The following is a 20712-nucleotide window of genomic DNA, read 5'->3' on the forward strand; positions in this document are numbered from 1 at the left end:
CAATATTCATCTCTGTTAGAATCTAATTTGCAGTATGGAATTTTTGCATAATGAGTGGGAAGTGTTCCAATAAAGCTATTGAAAAGTACTGTGCTTTTTGATGCTAATTTTTTATTATGTCATATGAAAATGTTGGAATTATGATACGACCAGGTTTTTATGTGTTTCTTTGTGGCAAAATGGTAATAAATGTATTTGAATTATTTGGCTTTGTTTCTACCTCTAGCCTGAACACTCCACCTGGAACAAAAATTAAGCTTTCAGGAATTGTTGAAGTGAGAAATGGATTCTTGCTGTTGGATGACAGTAACACAGCAGTTCTTGGAGGTGAAGTGGAGCATCTTATAGAAAAGTGGGAATTACAAAGGGTGAGGTAACACCACTGGAAATGCTTGTCTTACAAGTTGCATATTACATTTAAAAACTTCAAGCTTCTGCTGTTGACTGTGAACTTCCATATGATAAGCTTTTAGAACTGTAGTGTCCCAATAGTTTTAGGGCTGCAGCCAGAGTTCTTATGTATAATGTTGCAAATGAAGAAATTACAAGTGATCTTTGCATGGGAACTGATTCCTTTCTGTATTCTGCAGGGGTTGAAACAGAGTAGCTGCTTATGAACATGATGGTCAGTTCTGTATGAAGTACTATTTACTGTTGCTCCTGCTAAGCTGGGCTCAGTCATTTTTGTTAGAACTAGCCTTCTTTGGTGTTTGGTTGCACTTAATAGATTTCAGCAAACTGGGCCAAAATTTATTTGAATGTTACAGTTACACATTCTACTAGATTCTGTTTGGCATCCTTTTTGTGCTTTTATAGCTGAAAATAAGGGGTTTTTTTAAACACAGAAGCATTCCTGGTTTTAAATGAAGCTTTCAGAATAGAAAAGGTTCTGGGGCCAACAGCAGAAACATCCCATTTTATGATTTTTATTCTTACTTAGTATTAAGTGTTGTGATTTCTTTCTTCAGTTAAAAAACACTGAGTTTTAAGATTGATGGGGCAGAAGAGAGAACACAGACCTAACATATTCTTAAGAATGCCGTGTAATTGGTAACACAAGAATAGAACTGGTTTGCTTTCTTGGTGATATTTTGGACAGTCTGTTTTCATATTTCTTCTACCTGGACTTCCAACAAATAATTGCTTTATAATTATTAATTGTTTTTTGAAGTCAGTATCAAGAAATAACTTGGAACAGACCCTATTTACATAAATAAAGAAAGCAAAGCATTTAATAACCAAAGTTGTGCTGCTGACTACAGCTTTCAGCGCTTGTTGGCCAGTTCTATTGGCTGTATGTGATATGTTTAATGGAGTGGTAGCTGTCACTGATTTGCTCTGGTAAGATACAGAAAATTAACTATTGCCTGCTGCTGTCCTCTCTGCTCTCTGATTCTCAAACTTTCGGAATTTGCCAGGGTATTGTTTTCTTTTTCTTGTTGACCAGCTCACAGCACATGAATGTGGCCATGTCAGAAAAGCTGTTGGTGACAGGAAATCAGTTTGGATGGGTGAACCATGACCACTGGAAATTGTAGTTCCAGTTCTATATCCAGACTGACAGCTAGACAGATAGGGCTCAAACAAGTCTGTAAAAGCCAGATGCTACATGATGGCAGTTTCCCTATGAACTTGATGCTTCTATCCTGTTCAGAAAGGTTTGCAGAAGAGAGCAGTTGACAAATAAGCATAATTGCTAAAATATCTGAGAGGTGATAAGGACATTTCCATTCCTTGTCTAATCTTGCCACAGAAGCTTAATTAAAATGATGAACTGTTTGCATAAAAAGACGTAAAACTTTCATTTGTGTGGCTATGTTAAATTACTGGTTTTGAAGCTAGTTTTTTATTTTTGAAGGCAGTTTTTTATTTTCCCTCCACTAGAAAGTCTGAGATGTGTTAATTTGGCTTCCTGTGTAGATGATGAAATAAGGGGGTTTTACACTTAGTATAAAGTTAGTGTTATTAAGCCAAATAACATTATGAAACTTTAGAATAAAAGTTGTTTATCCAGTCTTAAGTTATTGTCCTTGCACCTACTTGTCATCTTCTAGTTTTTCAGTTGTGTTACTGTTTTACTCTATTCAGAGCAGTGTTTGAAATTCCTTTCAGGAGGAATCAAGTTTTAGTAATAAAAGACTCACACTACAATGTAGCATATGTGGAATGAATGCAGTATTATCTTCCTTGTAGGATTCAATTTTATCATAAAGTAAATTCTTGCTTGGAAATTTCAGGTCTTTTCAAGTGCCCCTATTTAAGCAACAGTAAATAATAAGGAAGGAGTAAATGAGACTGTTACTGTGATTTTTTTTCTAGACTACTTGGAAATGTAAGGTAAAGTGTCACGGACATCTTTAGGAAAAAATACAGTTCCAGATAATTATTGCTTCGTGGTATTCCTCGTGTTCTGATGGTGACTGATGTTCCAAACATGAAGGATCAGTACCTGAGATACCGCTCCTACCCTTCTTATGAAGGAAGAGCAATTTTGTATTGCTATTAAACAAAACACCAGACAATATATACAATCTATGAGTGAAGTCTGAAGCAAATATGCTGAGATGATTGGTGAGACTGTTTGGCAGGCTCTTATACTTTTAAAACTTAGAATTACTGATCATCTAAAAATAAAGCTCTCTAGTATACTTAAAGATTTTTCTGCTTTGGGGAAGGTGAGGGTAAATATTGAGATTACCTCATGGGAAAAGGGAGTAGTTTTATGTATACTTCAAAATACAGGTAGAAAGAAGGGTGAGGGTACAATAGTACGTAATACCTAGGAATCTCATATTCTAAACCTTAGTTTCTTAAGAGATTCCCTAGGAAATATGTTTTTAGTGTCATGATGCAAATAGAGCTAAAAGGGTAAAAGAAGCATACTAAATGTATTTATAACAAAGTTTATTGTAAATAATAGTTGCTGCTGGGGTGTGAGGAAATTTAATTGTAAGATAAAGAAAATTGTTCATGTTGCCAGTCTGCTTTTTATTTGGTGCAATGTGAAACTTGGTTTCTAAAGCAGCTACTCTCACTTCTCAGCAGAGAGTGCTCCCTGAGAAGAAGGTGTAAGGCTCTTATTTACCATTAGATCATTAAAATTCTTTCATTATGGATAACAGTTTTATGCAATAAATTGTTATGATTCAAAATTCATGTAGCTGAAAGTTGGTAAATTGGCAGTCAGTTTTTAAGGGCTTTTTTGCCATTTGCCCAATTGCATGTTTGAGCAGTAGATTGAAACAATCTGTGTCTTCTGTGTGTTTTCTTGATTCTCATTTGGGAAAGAAAGAAAAAAGTGTAAATTCAGCATGCTCTTCCTGGACATAGGACATGAGAAATTAATCCAATGCTTGAATTCTTGGCTAGAGTATAATTATTTTTTTTTAATTATCATTTGATTCAGTATGGGAATTCATTCCAAAATTGCATGCATTTCTCTAGGTACAAACAAACAAGCAAACAAATAGAAACCCCAGAATAAGTGCAGGGTTTGTTGCACCTGGAGTGCCTGCTCTGGGGCAGTGAAATGGCTTGGCCATGAAATCACTGTTGTACTGTGCTGCTTCAGTTATTAGGTACAGGGAGGTATGAGCATGCTGCAGTGATCAGCCCTTGGTTAGCTCTTAATTCTAAGGCAGCACTTTAAGTGAACTGATTGAGACTAAAGCAGCGAAATTTTATGATTTCTGCACTTCTAAGTGCTTTTTTTGAATAATTTATTGAATACTTTATCAGTGTTTTTTGCTCCAAGGCATGAGGAAAAGGATTATTCTTTTTTTTTTTTTTTTAAACTTGAAAGGAATTAATAACCATAAATTATTTAGAAAACAGTCTTCGACTCCTAAAAAAAGTGGTTAACTTGAAAGGAGTGGACCAAAAGTTTTAATTTGAGTATGTATTAGCTAAATTAATCTACTACTTAGTTTAAGAAATTCTCAGATAACATGGTGGCTTAAAGCTTATTCATGTTTATACTCCATTTCTCAGATGATGGATTTAAATCAATTCTACATCAGGGTAATAAATATATAGGTAAATGTCATATATAGCTTAAGTAATTAAGGCTGTCTCTGACAACAGGGAGTATGTGTAGTCATGCATGACTGTCTATTGGGGGAAAAAGACCGTAAGAAATGAAGATAATAAAAGAGATACAATATAGGGAATGCAATTTTGGTGCATTTTAACAGCATTAAGGACCTGTTCTTTTTTTTCTTAGTAGCACAGCATTTCATTTTCAGCAGTGGCAAAAAGGAGATTGTTTTTAGGGAGAGACGAGAGTCTGAGCACTTATACAGCCTTGGCATACAGAATTGCTGTATTGTATCAGGGGCTACAATTCTGACTAATACTTTCTGTGTTTGCTTATGCATGGGATCATGAATTTCACAAAATGGTTGAGGATGGAGGTCATCTGGCTCAATCAAGGCCACCTAGAGCCAATTGTCCAGGACAGTGTCCTGGCAGCTTTTGAATATCTCCAAGGATGGGTACTTTCCAACCTCCCTGTCTCAGTCACCCTCACAGTCTAAAAAGTGTTTTGTGATGGAGGGAATCTCCTATGTTTCAGTTCCTGCCCACTGTCTTTGTCATCTTACTGGGCACCACTGAAAAGAGCCCGTCTCCATCATGTAGATTGCTAAGGTCCCCCTAAACCTTCACTTCTCTGGGCTAAATTGGTCCAATCCCTTTTTAAACATGCTGTATGCCTTTACAATCTCTACTGGCAGCAAGTTCATTGTGTTCTGTATAAAGAAACATCTGCTGCCTATTTGTGTGCTGCTTTGTTCTATTAGTGTAGATTTTGGTCTATAACTGAATTTTCTACATTTGCTCTATGTATTGCCTTAGTGATTATAAAAATATTCATAGTTTTCTTTGTTTCTCTGCCTCTCCTCCAACCTTCTTCTTAACTTATGTGACCCAAGATTTAAAAATATGATTTTTTTCTGCTTAAAATGTCCATCTTGCAAGTTTCATATACTTTCTGAAATAGAGACATTTATATAATCTGATTTCTGTTTGCAATTTATTAATTATCAAATATTTTTTTACAGAGTTTGGCAAAACACAATAGGAGTAACATTGGAACAGAAGGTGGTCCTCCTCCTTTTGTACCTTTTGGGCAGGTATAGTGTACTTTGTCACTTCATAAAAGTACCTGTATTATGATATCTAGGTACCTTGTTCCAGTTAGGTAAAGGCAATCAAAACACCTTCGATCTTGATAACTTGGATATCAAAAATGTGCCTGTTAAAAAAACCCCCAAAACTGTGTTAATCCTGTCTCTTTGTTGTGCCAGTTTCCAGTAACATTTTTCCTCTCAATTTCAAACTTAACTTTATTTAGTGTGTGGAGCCTTTGATTCTGCTGGTCAGACTGTGTAGGCACTAATGCAGTCCCTTCTTAAATACCAAAGAATTTGGCAAGGATCATCAGATTTCCAAGAACCATCATGATTTCATCATGATGTCTTAGCTACATGATAATAGTCTTTATCTGAGAGTCTTCTACTCTAATGGAATAATACTTCGGTCTTTCTCAAATGAGAGTAGGCAGAAGAGTTAATTAAAAATTTCTTTTGCATTTTCAGAAATGTGCATCTCATGTGCAAGTGGATAGCAGAGACCTTGATCGCAGAAAGACTCTGCAAATGACAAATACTGTAAAACCTGTTGCGGACAATGATGAATTTGAAAAGCAGAGAACAGCTGCTATTGCAGAAGTAGCAAAGAGCAAAGAGGTTAGAATGCATGTATTACAACATTTTACTGACTGTGATTGATCTTTTCTTGTTATTTTAAGTATTTCTCTCTTAAATGACAAATGCTTTCTGAAATTTGCCTGCTTATAATTCTACTCCTGTATCTTTAAAAAGATGAGTCAGAATTAGAGTCCTTTTGGATTGATGGCTATGATCTTATTTTAATAAAGCTAATAAATGTATCATAATGTTTTATTGTAGATATGATTTTGTTAACACTACTAAAAAATGAGGGGTTTACAATTTCACTGATAAGATTTAGCTAATTAATGAAGGTTATCATTTTTCATCTGCTTTTTTAAACTCTCAAAACCCCCATGATTCCCTGAACTCAGTCTGAAAAAGTAGCTTGGAAATTTAGTTCCAATGTGTCAGGTTTATATGTTCTCCTTTGGTCTTCTTTTTAGCTTATTTCTCAAATTTAGTAAGTTGTAAAAACTAGAATTATGTACCTTTTTTACAGCCTCTTTTGGGCACAGGGGGAAAAAAAAATCCCTAACTAATAAATTAATCTTTTTCTGTGTGTGTTTAAATTAGTGCTTTATTTGTTGACCCAGAGCATAATCAAAAAAAAAATACCACTGCAACAAAAGTACTGCACTTTTTCTACTAGCTAAATATTGAGGCTTATTTTCATAAATTCCGTTTGCTGAAATGTTATTTTTGTGCTTATCTAAAGACCAAAACATTTGGAGGAGGTGGTGGTAGTAGCAGAAGCAATCTCAGTGTGAGTGCTGGAGGAAATCGAAACAGGGAACTGTTCCAGAAAGAGAAGATAGCAAAACCAGAGGGGAAGAATGAAGGTGTCTACCGAGAGCTGGTAAGGTGGAAGACTTAAATGGAATCTTAAATGTGTAATATTAAAAACAAAACCCCAAATATAACAAGAATAAAATCAAAATACCTCGAGGAATGCCGACTTTCCTTGCAATTAATTTTAGAGGTCTGCTTAGAATACTTATGATGCTTTTGTACCTTACTGAGATGATTATGAGTTTCACTGTGGTTCTGGGCTAAATATTTATCCAGTAAAATTTAAATATGTGCCTTAGAGGTTAGATTCCCTTAGGCTTGGGGTTTTGTGATTTTTTTGTAGGGTCTTGATATCGCTATTTTTGAACCTATAGACACAATGTTATATCCATGGGATTCCCGTTAAGAATGTTTTTGATTGCAGCTATTGAAGTAGATGGGTAACTGGTATAATTTTGGTGCAGGTGCAAGGTTATTTTCTGTATGTAATGCTTTGTGATTCCTGCTTTGCCTTTTTGTCATCAAGCTCTATACAGTTTGGAATAACGGAGCCTGTATTTCTGCAGAAGTAAATTGTTTGCATTTCTTTGCTTTCTTCTGCAAAACCTCTAGCCAATTATATTTTTTCCATGTTTAAGATGTAACTGGGTTTTGTATTGTCTGTAAAAGTTGTGAAAGGGTTCAAACAGGAACAGATGGCTAGTTTTGATATTATTTTGAGATATTTCTTTTAGTTTTCATATAGAGTAGGAACATTTGTGCTTGAAAGCATGTAATAGTAGAACTGAAAACTAATGAATTAAAAACTATACGACTGATAAAAAACCCCTTGACTAGCTGGTTCTTTTGAGATTGTATGCGAAGATTTTATATAAAACTGAAATGTTTATAATCAATTAAACTAGAAATATTGTTTCAATTAAAAACTAAAGAAAAATTAATATAAAATCTGGTGGGTTTATAGAGTGTTCTATTTATTACTTCTGTGTGTACCTTTTATTTCAGGTTGATGAAAAGGCTCTAAAACACATAACAGAGATGGGTTTTAGCAAGGAAGCAGCAAGACAGGCTCTTATGGATAACAGTAACAGCCTAGAGGCAGCATTAAATTTTCTTCTGAACAACAGTAAACAGAAACCCATTCAGGGACCACCACCTAGAGGTAAAGCTTGCAAAGAGATGCTTTGAAACTGTTTACAAGCCAAGGAATTTGTGTATGGTGGATTACTAATGTAGTTATAGAAGGGCATATCTGCATGTTTTTTTCCTGGAAGTTAGAATGCATTGCAAACCTGAAAGCAAATCCCTAAGAAAGGCCTCTGTGTATTATATTCATGTGAAAATTTTTGAATTGGAAGTCGAATATTTAATTACCCTTTAATGGGAAACATGAATCCTAGAATCATAGAAGGACATGGGTTGGAAGGGACCTTAAAGATCATCTTGTTCCACCTCCCCCACCCCCCAGACAGAGAGGCCACCCACTAGACCAGTCGCTCAGGGCCCCATCCAACCTGGCCTTGAACACTTCCAGGGTTGGAGCATCCACAGCTTGTATGAGCAGCCTGTTCCAGTGCCTCATCACCCTCATAGTCAAGAATTTTTTCCTCGCATCTAATCTTAATCTTTCCAGTTTTTAGTTTAAAACTGTTCTCCCTTGTCCTATCACTGCCTTTCTGTGGCAGAATTTTTTAAAAACAGAAAATACAAACATTTTGTAAATCAAATGAAGGAGTGTATATGTTTTTTTATTTTTTTATTCCCTATTCACAAAAATCCTTTAATGCTTACAGGTAAGGGGAAGGGCCGAGGCCGAATAAGACCTGAAGATGAAGAGGAGCTAGGAAATACCAGACCATCTGCACCAAGCACACTGTTTGATTTCTTGGAATCCAAAATGGGTACTCTAACAGTAGAGGGTGAGTTACTGAAATTAATGTATCTGGAACAAATGTTGGACAGTGTATTCTTTTTCCTAACTCTGTCATCTAAAAGTTGATTCCTAGAACTTCGTCCACAGTCAGTCATTAAAAAAAAAAAAGAGTACTTGAAGAATTGTTCCTCTCCTTTGAAGAAAGGTCAAATAAATTGCTCCGTGGTGGTTAGATGTCTAAAAGTCAGTAATTTGGAATAAAATGATGTAAATCACAGTTTGTTAATCTGATTGGATTCTTCCTGAATCATGAGTCTTCACTCATGGTATCATAAGTCTTCACTGTATTTATCAGAAATCTAAAATATTTAAAGAAAATACCTTTCAAATACACCAGCATTCTGTATTAGCTGATACAATTTTGTAAACTGTTCAGGTAATGAGTATAATCACGTTTTCAGAAAGCAGGCATAGGGAATGATGTTTGAGATATTTCTTGGCACCTCATTTTACTTACCAAAGATGTGTTAGATTTTTTACAGTGAACAGAAATGAAAACAGTGGTAGTGTTTTTTGCTTACGTTGCAAACATTGCTTTTTCTATGGATACATTTTGTGCTTATATTGAGATATTACAGAAGGCTTTTATGTTTGACTGAAAGACATTTAAAGGAAAATATAAGAAATAATCCCTGCGGGTTATATAAATTTCGTATTGTCAGTGATTTTGTAGTAAGTAAGTAATAATAGTTTAGCAAGACTTGTGAAATGAGTGAATTGCTTCTTTTAAAATGATAGTATTGATTGCTTAGGGGGACTTAAATGATCCTTTGGATTTAGTACATGTATGTAAACAATAAAGCATAGTGTTATGTGAGTAAAAAAATAGATCTATTTGTTATCTTTACTTCAGTTTATAACCTTCAATATTGTGTTTTAAAGGTAAATACACATAGCTTTTATGAGGTTTTTTCCTCTTAAATAAAAATAAAAAGATTCCATAAATGTCATAAGAAGAAAAACATAATTCTATTAAAACTTTTTAAAGGTTTAGTACTCCTTCAGTTACCAAAGGTTCTGGCATATTTCTTAGCACGATACACGGGGTTTTTGGTTTTTTTATCACTCTGTTGGTTTTTCTCCCTTTATCTGAGCGATCAATATGTAATCCAGTGTACTATTCCTGAACCACTTTCCTGAAAAAAACCCAAACCCAACTTGTTAGCATTTTTGAAGAGTTCAGAAAGTGTTCTGATTATTTTGTGAAATTCCTTTCAATCTTTTTGCCTTTTTTTCCTTCTGAAAAAAAAGTAGATGTTGTACTTTGTAATTTTAAGGCTTTGAAGTGGTTGCTTAGTTTCGTGTTCTTAGCTTTTATTTTCCTTACTGAGTGTGTATAGCCCATAGGATTGCATCTCTGTTTCTATGCCAGGTTTTACTTTTGCTTGCAGAGTCTTTTAAATGGATTTTTTCAAGAAATACGTAGGCATGTGTATTTTTTACATTTAAAAGTGCTTTTTTCCTTGCCAAATTTGAGATAAGCTCTGCAGTCTGATGAATTCAAACACATCCTTAAAATCATATATTGAAATCTAATTTTCTGCCATTTTACTGCTTTTGCCTTTGAAAATCATTTCGGTTAAATTCTTAATTATTACTTGTCTTAAGTTCCATTCAAACTGAGATGACAGGAGTTTTAAAAGTATTTGCAGAGTGATCTACCTGCAGTGACCATACTTAGGACTGTGAACTCTTCAGTCATGAAGTCTGCATCCAAATGTCTGCTGAAAACAGGATATATATATTATTAGTACCTCTTAAATGTCATTTGATCTTGTCAGTTGTGAGCAGTAGAGACATGTAGTTTCACTTAGAATTAGAAAAGTATTGGTCAGAAATGAAAGGCACATTGGAGAAACTGATCGAAACAACTCAAATATGTAATGTTACATAGCCAAGAATATATCTTCATTGATTTTCCTGCACAGTAATACACTAAGGAGTGCCCAGGCTGGCAGGTTTTTCTCCATTTATATTCACCAAACACTGTATTATACTACATATAAAAGAAGATAGATTGTTCTATAGTATTTCTGGCACCTTGCTGTCCTGTATGGTCTCTAAAATCTCATATTGTTTTTTAGGTATTCAGAAAGAGGATTTGTATAGGGACAGTGGTTTGGAATAAATGAGCACACCTCTACTATTACATGTTAGCATATGACCAGGAGCAGATGATTACCCAGAATGGCTGTATTTATCATTATTGCAAGCAGTAAAGTCCTATGTGCTTCAAACAGTGTAATTCCTTCAAAATGACTGAGAGTCAATGTAAAATTCAAAAAACAAAAGGCAGTTTTGCTGAACTGAACGAAATATTTTTTAATCCTGTGCTACACCAAATTTTCTTCAAAATCTTATATGATTGGGGGAGAGAAAGTGTCTGAAAAGAGGAACTGTGTCTCTTTTCAAATACACAGAGGATTGATTTGCTTTGTGCATCCCTCCTTATTTTTCTTATCTACTGTGTTTAATTGCACCTGAAACCTTAGTAGTGTAGAGAATTTCTAAATTCACTTCTGGCTTGGTGGTTCTATTGCTCAACAGGAACTGCAGTACTGTTGTTGAATATTTTTCTTTGATTTGGTACCTTTTCATCTTGCATCTAGACCAAGTAGAAAAACATTTATGAATTGAAACACCTTTGTATTTTTTAGGATGTACTTATATTCCTTTTAAAAGATAAGACAGTACATTACTTTTCTTGTTGTTTGGTGTTTCTTTTTTTTAAAAGTACATATTAGTTATAAGAAAGCATGTTAGTCTTTTTCCCTGTAAGTGGTGTCTTGTGATGGGATTTTTATGTTTGATCTCCTTTTTTCAGTTAACGAAATATTGTTTTAAGTAATTACGGCTGTTAAAAGTATTAAATACCTGACTCCATGATCTGCTAGCTCTTTTATTGTAAAACACAGCATACTGTAAACACACTTTATTTAAATGAAATGTGAAGAATTAAAACAAACATATCCTTAGCATTAAACGACATGTTTATTTATTTATTTATTTATTTATTTATTTTTAACTGTGAATGGTTGGTGGCACCTACAAAAGTATTTCTGTATTGAAATTAAGTAGTTTGAATTTTGGGAAGAGAAGCCTCCTGACTGCAAGAGATAACACAAACAGTAGACAAAATTGCTTTCAATTAGCTGCCTATGCTTGCACCTGGATAATTTCTGCTACTGAACACAAAAGATTTTTTCCATTAATCTCCTTATTGTTTTCTTTTGTTATGAGGAACAACTCATCTATCTTTGCCAGCTTAAATAAGTAAACACAAGGATTATCAGAAAGAATAAGACAATACAAGGGCTCTGGCTGTAGTATTAAGGAATATTGAACATTATTCTTTATATAGTCCCAAATAAATTAAAGTTTGAAATAAATTGGTAATGGTAGTGTAATTCAAAAATATTTGTTCCATTTTGTGGTCATGCAATTTATTTGAATATCTGGGAGCAAGGGCGCTTGGAGGGGAAAAAAAGAGTCTGACTTTCTGGAGTTAAAAGAAATTTGTAACATTTGAAATCTGCCATGTAGTAGCCATGTTTTCAACAAACACGGAATGCTATTGACAAGAGATCCAAATTGAATAATAGTCATATTTCTTATTCAGCTTTACTTCTAAAAATTGAACTTCAGTCAGAGCTAATTGTGACTATCAAGAAAATCACATATATTTGTTGTATTGCTATGTTAGCACTGATGATATATGTTACAAGGCTTGTACTTGTATTTTCTCTTTAAATATAAAAGAGAAAAATATAGTAAATTTCATACATTTTAAAGAATAATAAAAAAATTATCAGTTTTTGTTCCAGTCCTTTAATCCTGTTAGTTAAAGTTTGTAGTGAATACAACAGCAGAATGTTTTGGATTTTTTTTGTCCACTTCTTTATTATCACTCTCCTCCTCAGGTTGTATTTGTTTTGTTTCAACAGAAACATGCACTCAGGTCCCCATTCCTCAGTGTTGCTACATTTTAGAAAGAATTATATTGATATTTATTTAACTTGTCAAAGCTATTGAATAATGGGAATTTTACTTCATGCCATGAAGTGTGTGCAAATGTATAACTAATGTGCTTCTAATTTTTTAATCTTTTGGCCAGTACAAGATAGAACATGCCCTGGAGGTAGCTGTCTCAAAGATACACTTCCATACAGTTACATAAAAATATTATTCTGTTTGAGAGGAGAAACCCAAAACATTGACACCAGTGTGGGAAGGGCCATGGTCTTTGAATTTAACCACATTATTAAACGTGATAAAATCCACAGGAGAGGACCACAGGAAACCGTACTCTTTAAATTCCATTGTGCATTGAGCAGTACTTTATAAATTGTGTTGGCTGGGATTTCCAAGTGCAGCAGGTCCTGCTGGTTTCTTGTAATCAGGGGAATGTGATTGGTCCTGTATGATCTTGCGTCATCACATACAAAAGCCAAAATGAATAACGTAAGTGAGTGAGGGTTCCAAACTGACCCCAGTAGATGACAAGAACCTTATCATTAATTTTGAACTATTTTTTCCAGACTGTGTTCCCAAACCTCTGGTTACAACAATGATTAAGTTAACCCGTCTCACCGTTTGAGAGTAGCTGACTAAATCTTCATGCTAAATGCCGAATTAATATTTGTTATAGCCCTGTAGGAAGCATTACTTTTCTGGGAACAGTTGCTAATGGTTTGTTGGAGTTAGGACAGGAAGTAGAAGCAGTTATGGTAGACAGTCTGTGAATGGGATCCCTTGATGCTTGTGTTGATCCCTATTTCTCATAAAGAATCTTTAGAATTCCTTTGGTTTTTTGGTGATCAGGCCAGATAGCACAAATACACGAAGAACCAGTACTATTTTAATCTCCTGGCTTTTTTTGTTGACTACTGTTGACAAAGTAACATTTACTGTTACTTGGCAGTTTCCATTTGTGAGTGATTTATGCTTGAACGTCAAACAATCAATTAATGTGTCCTGCTCATTCAAGGCTGCCGTGTATGATGCAGTCCCCAGGGAAGCTTTTAGCACAAGAACTGCACCTCTGTAGAAAACATAAGTTTATTGGATTTTGCATACCTTAAGGTTAGACTAAAAAATGTCAGGTGTTTTGTGTCAGCCTTTGTATGTCACAGTGAAGAGACCTAGAAAAAAATACCCGTGTTTACGGTTTTGAAATTTTCTAGTCACTTTACCTGCTGTTTAACACAGGTATTATTTTAACTTTCCACTACTAGTTAAAAAAAATAAAAACCTGTAATCGAAGGATGCAACACACTTTCAAATCAGCTTGTTGCTTTTATGTTATGATCAAATTATGTTGGGTAGACAATTACATGCTATGAAATTGGATAGAAATTTCAGTAACTTTTTTGAATTATAGAAGAATGTGTCTACGCTCTGGTTTTTCCTGGAGGCTTTAACTAAACTGTAACTGCTTTGCATGCTTTGGTGTGGTATAGAGTCCTTGTATGTACTAAGTACTGTCACTACCCATCTCAGCTCAGGAAATGTTTATTCATTTAGAAAAAGGGCAAAGGACAGTCTTCAAGGGGAAACATTTCGAGTCTAAGTCTAAAATCCTGCCACCTAGCAAAGTGTTACCATGCCAAATCGAGTCATGAACCCATTCCTGCTTTTTTTCTGTTGGAACAATGACTTTTATTTAATGGATTTAATGTTACAGAATATTAAATAAGATGATTTATAGTGAATTAGGTTAGCATTTTATATGCATTTTTCTTCAATGGTATGTACAAGGGAGTAAACATTCAGGGGTCATCAAACTGTTCAGTCATTTCATATGTAATTAAAATTAGGAATAGACATAAGAGCTTAGGTTGGGCATAGGAAGAGTGGAAGCCTGAGCATTTTACTACCAGAAGAGAAGAGGTATAAATTAAGAATCTTGTGAACAAAGACTGTTAATTAATTAATTAGGAAGTCAAATCTTTCTAGATGATAGGAAGTCTATAAGATTGGTGTTATACAGAAGTGGAAAAGTGTAATGAAGATACTTAGTGAAAAGTTACAGATTTAAAGTAAAGAAAAACAGTATTTTCATGTCTTGTTTGTAAAGAAGAAATAAAGAGGTACTTTTAGCTATAACGGTTTTACTCTAACAAAAAAAAATTAATTATACAAGATTTAAAGTCATCTTTGCATTTTTAAAAAGATAATGCATATTTATGAAACTCTTGTATCTTTCTGAGTAGCATATTTTTACATATTAGTGCATTAAAAATGTGATGGGTTTCAAAGTAATAAATGATAGAGTAAGATGTATTTTTACCAAGATCATGTTCATGCTAAACCTCATGTATGCTTATGTCATGTTAAAAAATAAAAGCACTAGGTCATTTTAGTAAAGCAAATGTGACTTCTAAAAGTTATGCTACATCAAATAAATGTAAAAATAGAGCTAGATTCTTATTAGGCAATTTAGTAAATTAAATTGATAAAAATTCTGTGAGCTACTAATAATAGTGTGATGCTTGAAAGTATTTTTCTAAAAAAAAAATAAGCCAGGTAAAATTTACATTTTAATTTTAACTTGCCATCTAGTGTGTAATTATGAAAGTTGATACATTTGCTGTCAGGTATCAGCATTCATTGTTTCTAGTGGTAGCATTTCTTCCCATAGGAATGTAGGAGAACCTGAGTGCACAGCCCCACCAGGCCCATGCACACACCAGGCTCATGGACACAGGCAAGAGAATGACACCTTTCCAGCCACCCACATGGCACAGCATTGCTCATATAAACATGAATCCCTCTAATGGGTTTATGTTGTCCTTTTCCATGAGCTTTAAAGTCTGCTAGCAGATCTCATACCCAGCCACCAACACGCACACACCCATGTGAGTCTCTCCTGGCCAGGAGACCCCTGACCTCTGGTACCCACCTCAGACACCTCTGGTCCAGCTTGTTGACTGGAGCTGGTAGGAGGGTTACATGAGTGTGCTTACCTGGCCTCTATGTGAGCCCAGATCTGGAGTCTCCTTAGTAGATGGCCTTCAAGACCCATGGCCTCTCCAGTATTCAGCTGCCAGGTCTTCCTTGTCCCAGTTACCAACTTATCCTACCTCAAATTTGCCAGTAGGTTTAAAAACATGTTCCCTCACATACACAACAGTGAACTTAGAAAGAGAATTTAATAAGGAGATGAGACGGGTTACAGTGGTCACATTCAGGAATGTATTGACCAGGAACCTACTTACTTGCAGCTTTCCTATTTAATATAATTTCCTCTTTATTTTCTCCTGGGCTCATCTTTATTTCTTCCCTCCTTTTGCTCTTCACTTAAACAACCCATTAAAAACCCATTCCATGTTTGCCTAAAAAGCTCATAATTCCATGAAACGTTTCACAGATACCCACAGCTCCCCTCCTCTCCAGCGGGCCATAGCATGTTTCCTCTTTCTTGTGATATTCATGATAATCTTGTCTCTATTCCCATCAGTTAAGAGTTCTGGTTGAAGCTCTTAAAGGTGACGCTTGAATGATGCCTTAGGTTTTAACTTTTATATTTTTCAAATCCTGTACTGCCTAGTGTGTAACTCTGAAGTTTCTTGTAGCCTGTTAATTTCTTCTCTCTCATGCTAAGTAGACATAACAAAGCCTCTACGGGCCTGCTCCTCAAGGACACCCAGACTGTCCTAGGCCCAAAAAGTATAAACCAAAAGCCTCTAAAGGGGGACAAGCTGAGGGAAATTACATCCTTAAACTGAAGCTTTAATTGGAGCATTAACCCTGATATACAAATGAACCAAACCTATAAAAGTGTGAAGAACTCATGACCTGTCATCCATCTTGGGGTCCATCTTGGCAATAGCCTCTGGCCCCCCAGGATCTTTGAAGGCCTTTCAAATAAATACCTACTTTTATTCCCTTACTCCTGTCTAGTCTCTGTTTCTCAGAGTTCCTGTTACAGCTCACTGATCAAGAGTCTCCAGAATTCTGGGCTTTGCTACTATTCCTATTATCTACATTTTACTAGCTGTGTTCATTTTATTGCTTCTATTTCTTGCCTTTTCTCTTTTGTAAGGAATAGCTGTTAACAAGGTCTTTTTACAGAAAGTTTCTATTCAGATTAGAAGCATTCCTTTTTCCTCCTCATTTTCTTCCCTCTTCCTTTCTCTATCTTGGAATTCTGTGTTTTTCTGTCTTAAGTGGCTCTTACTCAAGTAAGTTGTTGATGTCCATAGGGAGGAATGAGTAACCTCCTGGAAATTTATGCCTGGCTTTTCTCTTGCTCATAGGTGGTTTGATTCTAAGTACAGCCCAGAGTAGTGTATATTTTCCAATAACAAGGAATTGCAGTTCAAATGTGCCTGCTAAATTCTCTGTGTGTACCATTCAATTTCTGTGTCACAAAGGTGCATACATTTCTAAAGAATACTGTTGCTTTATCAGAGTCTGAAACAGTATTTCTAAAATGTATTTGTGTGAAATATGTTAATTGAAATAATTTTTTTCTTTGTAGAACCAAAATTGCAATTTCAGCCACCACATCAAGTACAGCATAAAGTTATGAATACAGAACAGAATGGCATCAAAGAGAATCATTCAAGACATGTTTCTCGCAATGACATGAGACAACCAAGGAATGAGAAACCCCCTCGTTTTCAAAAGGATTTTCAGAATTCAAGGCAGGCTTTGGAAAGTGGTGGGTTACCAAGAAACAGAGGTCCTGAAAGGCACAGCTCTTTAGAACACTGGACAGATGAAAAAAATAAAAGTGACAGACATTATCCTAGAAATGATAGGTCAAAGGATTTGGCTTATCCTATAACCGCTCACCAGAGTGATATTACTTTCAAAAAAAGGGATAATAACATGCAAAACAGAGTAGGAAAAGGTGTGTCTTTCACAGAATTCAAGGAAAACTCTGCTGCTCAAGATGTGACAGACAACAATAACCAGAAACGTGGGAAAAGGGAAAACCAAACACACAATTCTGAAAATTTCTGTGATAGGAAGGCACAAACAATAAATAGTGAAGCCTTTATGGTAAAAAGTGAGCAACATTTTGGTGTTAATAATGATTACCAAAATCCCAGTAGAACTGATAATTTTAGTGCTGTACCAAATGGAGATACTGAGCATCATCAGAAAGGAAGACGAGTAGGACCTATCAAATCGTCAGGACCCACTACGATCCCGTCTTTTGATGATAAAATGTTGTATTACAACACTGGTCCCAAAAGGAGAACTGGGCCCATCAAACCAGAGAAAATATTGGAACCATCGATTCACATGGAATATGGAAAAAGTTGGAGACCGGGGGATGAATGTTTTGCTCTTTATTGGGAAGACAACAAGGTATGCCTTTGCCAAATGAGAAGTATCTCAAAATTGTGCCTCTAATGTTTTCTTACCCAAATGTGGGAGATAATTAGCACACTGCTACAGAGACATGGCCTTTGTTCGTAGGTGTGTAGTGTGCTTCTTGCCTAGCTCCATGCTCTGTTTTTAATATTTATGAGATACATCACTTATATTAATTGCACAAAACTTTAAAGTGTTTAAATCAAGTCCTTCTTTCTCTTGTGTAAGTGGACTTCAGCATGACTTAAACTCCTCACTGAAGCATTTGACTTAAACGCCGAAAATTTGAAGGGATGAATATGGATCTAGTTGCCAATATTCTTTGCTGAAGAACAAAACCAGGATGCTGTGCTATCTAGAATATCTATAATGGTAGATGTGTAATACCTTTTTCTGGAACAAGTCAGCACAAAACCTTTATCACTGCAAAGGAAGACTAAAGTCTGCAGGAATGGGGATGTAAAAAACCTGCCACTTTTCTTTCAGACATTACAGAATGGAAACAGCAAAAGGCTTAATTTTGATTAGCACTAGTAGACTATTAGCTGAAGAATTTGTGGAACAAATGAATTATGCTGCATGATAGTTTTGTATTACTGATTTTTTAAAAGTTTATGTACTTGCTTTTCAGCTCTTCCCCATTAATAAGATTTCTCCTGCAACATGACACTTTACTTTCTTCTCCTTTGCTAAGAAAGTTTTAAACTGTTTTCTTTGATTTGTCATCATCTGTTCAGGAGTTCCCTGTCACTCTACATGGGTAGTTTCTTTGGGTTTTGACCCTTTCTGATAATCTGAGAACTACCTTACATATAGTTGTTCTTTGAGTATGTTTTATTCACACCTTTTTCTGCTTTTAAAAAACTTTTTGTTATGTCTATTTTACGTTATTTATTATAAACGTTTTCCTTTTTTTTTTGGTCTGCATTAGCTCAGCAGCATAACTATATTTTTCTCTCTTTTTTTGGTATGATTAAAACCAATGATAAACCATGCAGGATTTTTGGTAGTGGCAACATACAGTGAGTTGACTCTCTTAAATAGGAATATGTAGCTTGAATGGATGGATTAGTGTGAAGTATAATGGCATATTATTGAATTGCTTCCTATTTTGAGAAGCATACTTGCATTACTGTGAGATGAGATTTTTAAATTTTGGAAAGTACAAAACTTGCAAGATAAATACATATGAGATAATCCCAGACTGTTACCTGAAGAGTATTCAGCAGATTAGAAGGTGTTTTGGACAGTAATTGGTATCTTGGTAGTTAACATAAATACTGCTACTCACGTCTAGGACAATTTTGAAATGTGATGATAAAATACAATACTGAGCTTAACCATTTTAGGAGGCAGTGATTTCTTTGTGTTCAGTCAGATAAAAGTGATTGGATATCTTCAAGAAAGCTATATTTGCATAAATGTAAAAAAATCAAGTTTTGTGTTTAGAAAAAGGACTTTTTGAAGGGGCAGCTCTATCATATTTTCATCATATTTTTATCACATTTTATTATGTGATAGGTAAACAAGTACATATGGTGTATGTGGCTGATAAGCACTTACTGATGTATATTTTAAGTAAATATCTTACAATAGCACTTCTCTGTATACAGCAGCATTTGTGTTAGTGATGAATTTGTTCTGCATTCAGAGAGATGAAAGCAGGTCTTTTAGATACTCAGTCTACTTAAATAAGCTGTGTATTTTCTCAATGAGTATTCTAAATACAATCTGGCATGCCCTTGGAGTCTGCCATGTGGAATTTTAAGATACCTGGTTTAATATCTGGTACAAATTTAAAAGAAAATATAACACTGCCTAAGACTAAATATGTATGCACACACAAAGACATATATGAAAAGGAAGTTGTTAAGTATTTGTGGTATTTCTGGTTGTATTTTATGACCTTTGAAAATTTCTCTTTTAAGTTCTATCGGGCAGAAATTGAAGCTCTCCATTCTTCTGGGACAACTGCAGTTGTTAAATTCAGTGATTATGGAAATTATGAAGAGGTGCTTCTCAGCAACATCAGGCCTGTTCATGCAGACACGTGGGTATGTGATAACAAATTGTATTAAAAAATATAAACTACATAGTCTGTACAAAATATGTAACTATTAAGCAATTAATGCCTACTCATGCAAAGATTGCTACCTACATGTGTAGAAAGATAGTTGCTCAAATACATGAACAAAATTTCAGATTTTAGTTGTCTATATGAAACCTGATAGAAGTGTATTACGATGTGGTATTCTTCCTGTATAATAAATTTCAATTGTATTGTTTGAAAATGAATAACTGATCTGTTAGCCAAACAGTTTTATGCATGTTTTCTTTCTTAAAAGTTGTTACTTACTCTATTCAACCCAGTTTTTTGTTTTATTTCATGTACATTGTATGTTGTTCTGTAAGGGTTAGGAAACAGTAATTTAAAACATATGTTCTGAAGCTTTTCACTACACGTGTATGTATGACTAAAAATAGACATCTGTATCCCTTTATTTTGTATCATGATTTTATTCTTGTTTCAATGATTTCTTCTTTGCCAAATATTGTGGTGGTCATGTATGCATCAAAATCTGTTTTATGAAGTTTAGAATGTATTAGCCTTATGGAAGTTGGAATTTCAAAAGGCTTTACTAGTCAATATCATTTTGATTAAAAAAAATGTCAGGAATGCACAATTTTTTGCTGTTTACTCTTACTATAAAAGGCTGCACAAAAAATATACATCTACATATTGATTCCTTAATGATGAGTTGACTGTGCTTATTTTGAGTTCTTATTTTTGGGTCATAGAGCCATGTTACTACTGCTGCAAAGGCTGAACAGTCAACTCCTGTTTCTTCCCAGTGGTCTTTTAACATATATTGTTGCCTGTAGCTCTCAGATGCCGTTATGGCCTCTGAGATGGCCTTTTTTACTTAAAAA

The 20712-nt window shown here is 34.8% G+C and overlaps 1 protein-coding gene across 3 annotated transcripts in view; it reads left to right on the forward strand.

The window, feature by feature from the left end:
- The window catches only part of TDRD3 (tudor domain containing 3), an 88113-nt gene that overhangs the window by 48512 nt on the left and 18889 nt on the right, over nt 1-20712 (forward strand). For all 3 annotated transcript variants that reach the window (XM_032099873.1, XM_032099874.1, XM_032099876.1), the window contains 8 exons: nt 227-368; nt 5061-5132; nt 5598-5747; nt 6448-6588; nt 7527-7683; nt 8315-8440; nt 16937-17775; nt 19710-19835. In XM_032099873.1, coding sequence (XP_031955764.1) covers nt 227-368; nt 5061-5132; nt 5598-5747; nt 6448-6588; nt 7527-7683; nt 8315-8440; nt 16937-17775; nt 19710-19835 — 1753 coding nt within the window. The remainder of the gene's footprint in view (nt 1-226; nt 369-5060; nt 5133-5597; nt 5748-6447; nt 6589-7526; nt 7684-8314; nt 8441-16936; nt 17776-19709; nt 19836-20712) is intronic.

This window comes from Corvus moneduloides, chromosome 2 (assembly GCF_009650955.1).
Source record: "Corvus moneduloides isolate bCorMon1 chromosome 2, bCorMon1.pri, whole genome shotgun sequence".
NCBI classification, from domain to species: domain Eukaryota; kingdom Metazoa; phylum Chordata; class Aves; order Passeriformes; family Corvidae; genus Corvus; species Corvus moneduloides.